The sequence below is a fragment of the Branchiostoma belcheri genome, unplaced genomic scaffold (genome assembly GCF_001625305.1).
Source record: "Branchiostoma belcheri isolate BF01 breed outbred unplaced genomic scaffold, Haploidv18h27 scaffold48, whole genome shotgun sequence".
Lineage (NCBI taxonomy): Eukaryota > Metazoa > Chordata > Leptocardii > Amphioxiformes > Branchiostomatidae > Branchiostoma > Branchiostoma belcheri.
In genome coordinates this window covers 1,892,759-1,894,718 of record NW_017804109.1, presented here as the reverse complement: position 1 = coordinate 1,894,718, position 1,960 = coordinate 1,892,759, and the positions used below count along the sequence as shown (strand labels likewise).

The 1,960-nt window shown below is 43.8% G+C and overlaps 1 protein-coding gene across 1 annotated transcript in view; it reads right to left on the bottom strand.

The window, feature by feature from the left end:
- LOC109479336 (protein NipSnap homolog 3A-like) overlaps positions 1 to 1,278 on the bottom strand; it is a 5,236-nt gene extending 3,958 nt beyond the window's left edge. The window contains exons 1-2 of the mRNA XM_019781287.1: positions 1,101 to 1,278; positions 6 to 204 (exon numbers count right to left, since the gene is read on the bottom strand). Of these exons, the coding sequence (XP_019636846.1) occupies positions 6 to 204; positions 1,101 to 1,166 (265 nt within the window). The 5' untranslated portion in view covers positions 1,167 to 1,278. The remainder of the gene's footprint in view (positions 1 to 5; positions 205 to 1,100) is intronic.
- Between the last annotated feature and the right edge of the window lie 682 nt (positions 1,279 to 1,960).

Genomic DNA, 1,960 nt, shown 5'->3' with positions numbered 1-1,960 from the left:
TGTCCACCTCCAGAAGCCGACCAGTTTGCTCAGCTGCATGCGGAGGTGGATTTTCTCCTCCAGGATCTCCATGAACTCCCAGAAGAGGGGGGGTTTGATGTGATAGGTGCGCAGCTCGTACACCTTGGGTTGGCTGTCCCCACTGTCACACAGAGGGGCTGAGGTGGAGAATCCAGATGCAGAGACAGGAAGAGATCGGTTCACCTGGGGGCAAGGTGTGGGGGATGAGGTGGTTCACAAAATTTTACGCAGTATGAAAGCCCAGTGTCAAAGATGTAGGCCCCCGAAAGTTAACTAAAACATGTGAGACCACAATGTTACATGTTTGTTTATGTCTTCGGGGGCTTAAGCTTCAACTTTCACATATGACCCACCAAATGAATGCATCTTCTGTATGAAAAAGTTTTCTTTTGATATGCCTGTAGTCGTGATTCTCTGAAGTTACAGATACAGATACAGATACAGAAGTTAGTTATTTTCACAGCGCAATGTAACACAAATCAAGGAAAATCACACAATGAAGACAACTTGCAAATAGTGTAGCCAGTCAGATTGCAACTAATGACGTGTTTACAAAATTGTATGGTTTTACTATACAATTTTGCAACTTGCCATGTTTACAAAATTGTAGAGTTAAACTATACAATTTTGTAAACATGACAAGTTGCAATTCTGACTGGCTAGGAGTATATGTGTCACCTTGCGACCTCTCTATTTTGTGTTTGTACACGTCATATGTGTTAGTGTGTGTCACAGTGTTTACAAGTGTGTGTGTGTTGAGTGTTTGTTTCGGGAAAGGGTGGGGGGCATTTGTTGCAGGTCCCTGCCATTTGACCCTATTATGACCGTGTCAGCTCAAGGGTAGCTCATTACACAGTACAACTGCAGTATTAAGTATTACAGTCGGTCCGGCCGCAATTGTAAATGACCCTGGACGTGATGCCCCAGTCTGGGGCCTTGTCCAGTACAACATATAGATAGATAGATAGATATATTTTCGACATCGAAGCAGAACACCGGTGCCCCCCTCCCCCTTTTCAACTTCCGCGTTTCCAATATGATGCGACAGGCAGCCAAAAGTATTCAATATTTGACCTTACCTGGCCTCTCAGGAACTGCAGTCCAAACGACGCCTGCCTAGCATGCCTCAGCATCGCGACGCGCATTTTGTACAGGAAAATCTCCCCTTGTTTTATCAAAACAGTCTATATATATAAAAGGCCGCCGCTCGTGGCTGACTGAACAGCCGACCCAGGTTGACCTTCAGCTGTTCAGTCACGGGGTCATGTTTACCGATACTATAAAATGATAGACACTGTTTGAGCTTCACTCTTGATGTCGTCACACAAAGCTTCCCGAAATTATCTCTATTTTTATGTCTGAGTGGGTCATGCACTGTCTTCTAATCTGTTGCTGATTGGACGCGGTGGGGGGGTGTCCTCATTTTGATTGGTTTGTGAGGTAAAGGCGGGAAATTCAAATTATTTTCCGGGAAAGCAGAGTAACGGTATATGTAAGTCATGTAAACCAAGGAGGTTCAATCTCATTGCTGTAACTAAGCATTAATCACACCTGAACAGTGTTTGTTTGAAACATTTATTGAACATTTATTACGTCGCATCAACTTACACGCTTCATACATATTCAAGCCTTGACAATCTTTTTTTTCACCTTCCTCTTATCAAATATTGAAACTTCATGCTCGAAGGCTAATCTTGTATGTGTAGTGTCAAGTAAATCAGGAAAAAGAACAGAGAACATACAACAACTGACTGATCAACTTATATTACTACTTCTACTACATTTGCCTTTATGACGTTTGCCCTCTTTAAAGTCAGTGGAAACACACACACACACACACACACACACACACACCACCGCACACACACACCACACCGCACACACACACACACACCACACCGCACACACACACACACACCACACCGCACACACACACACA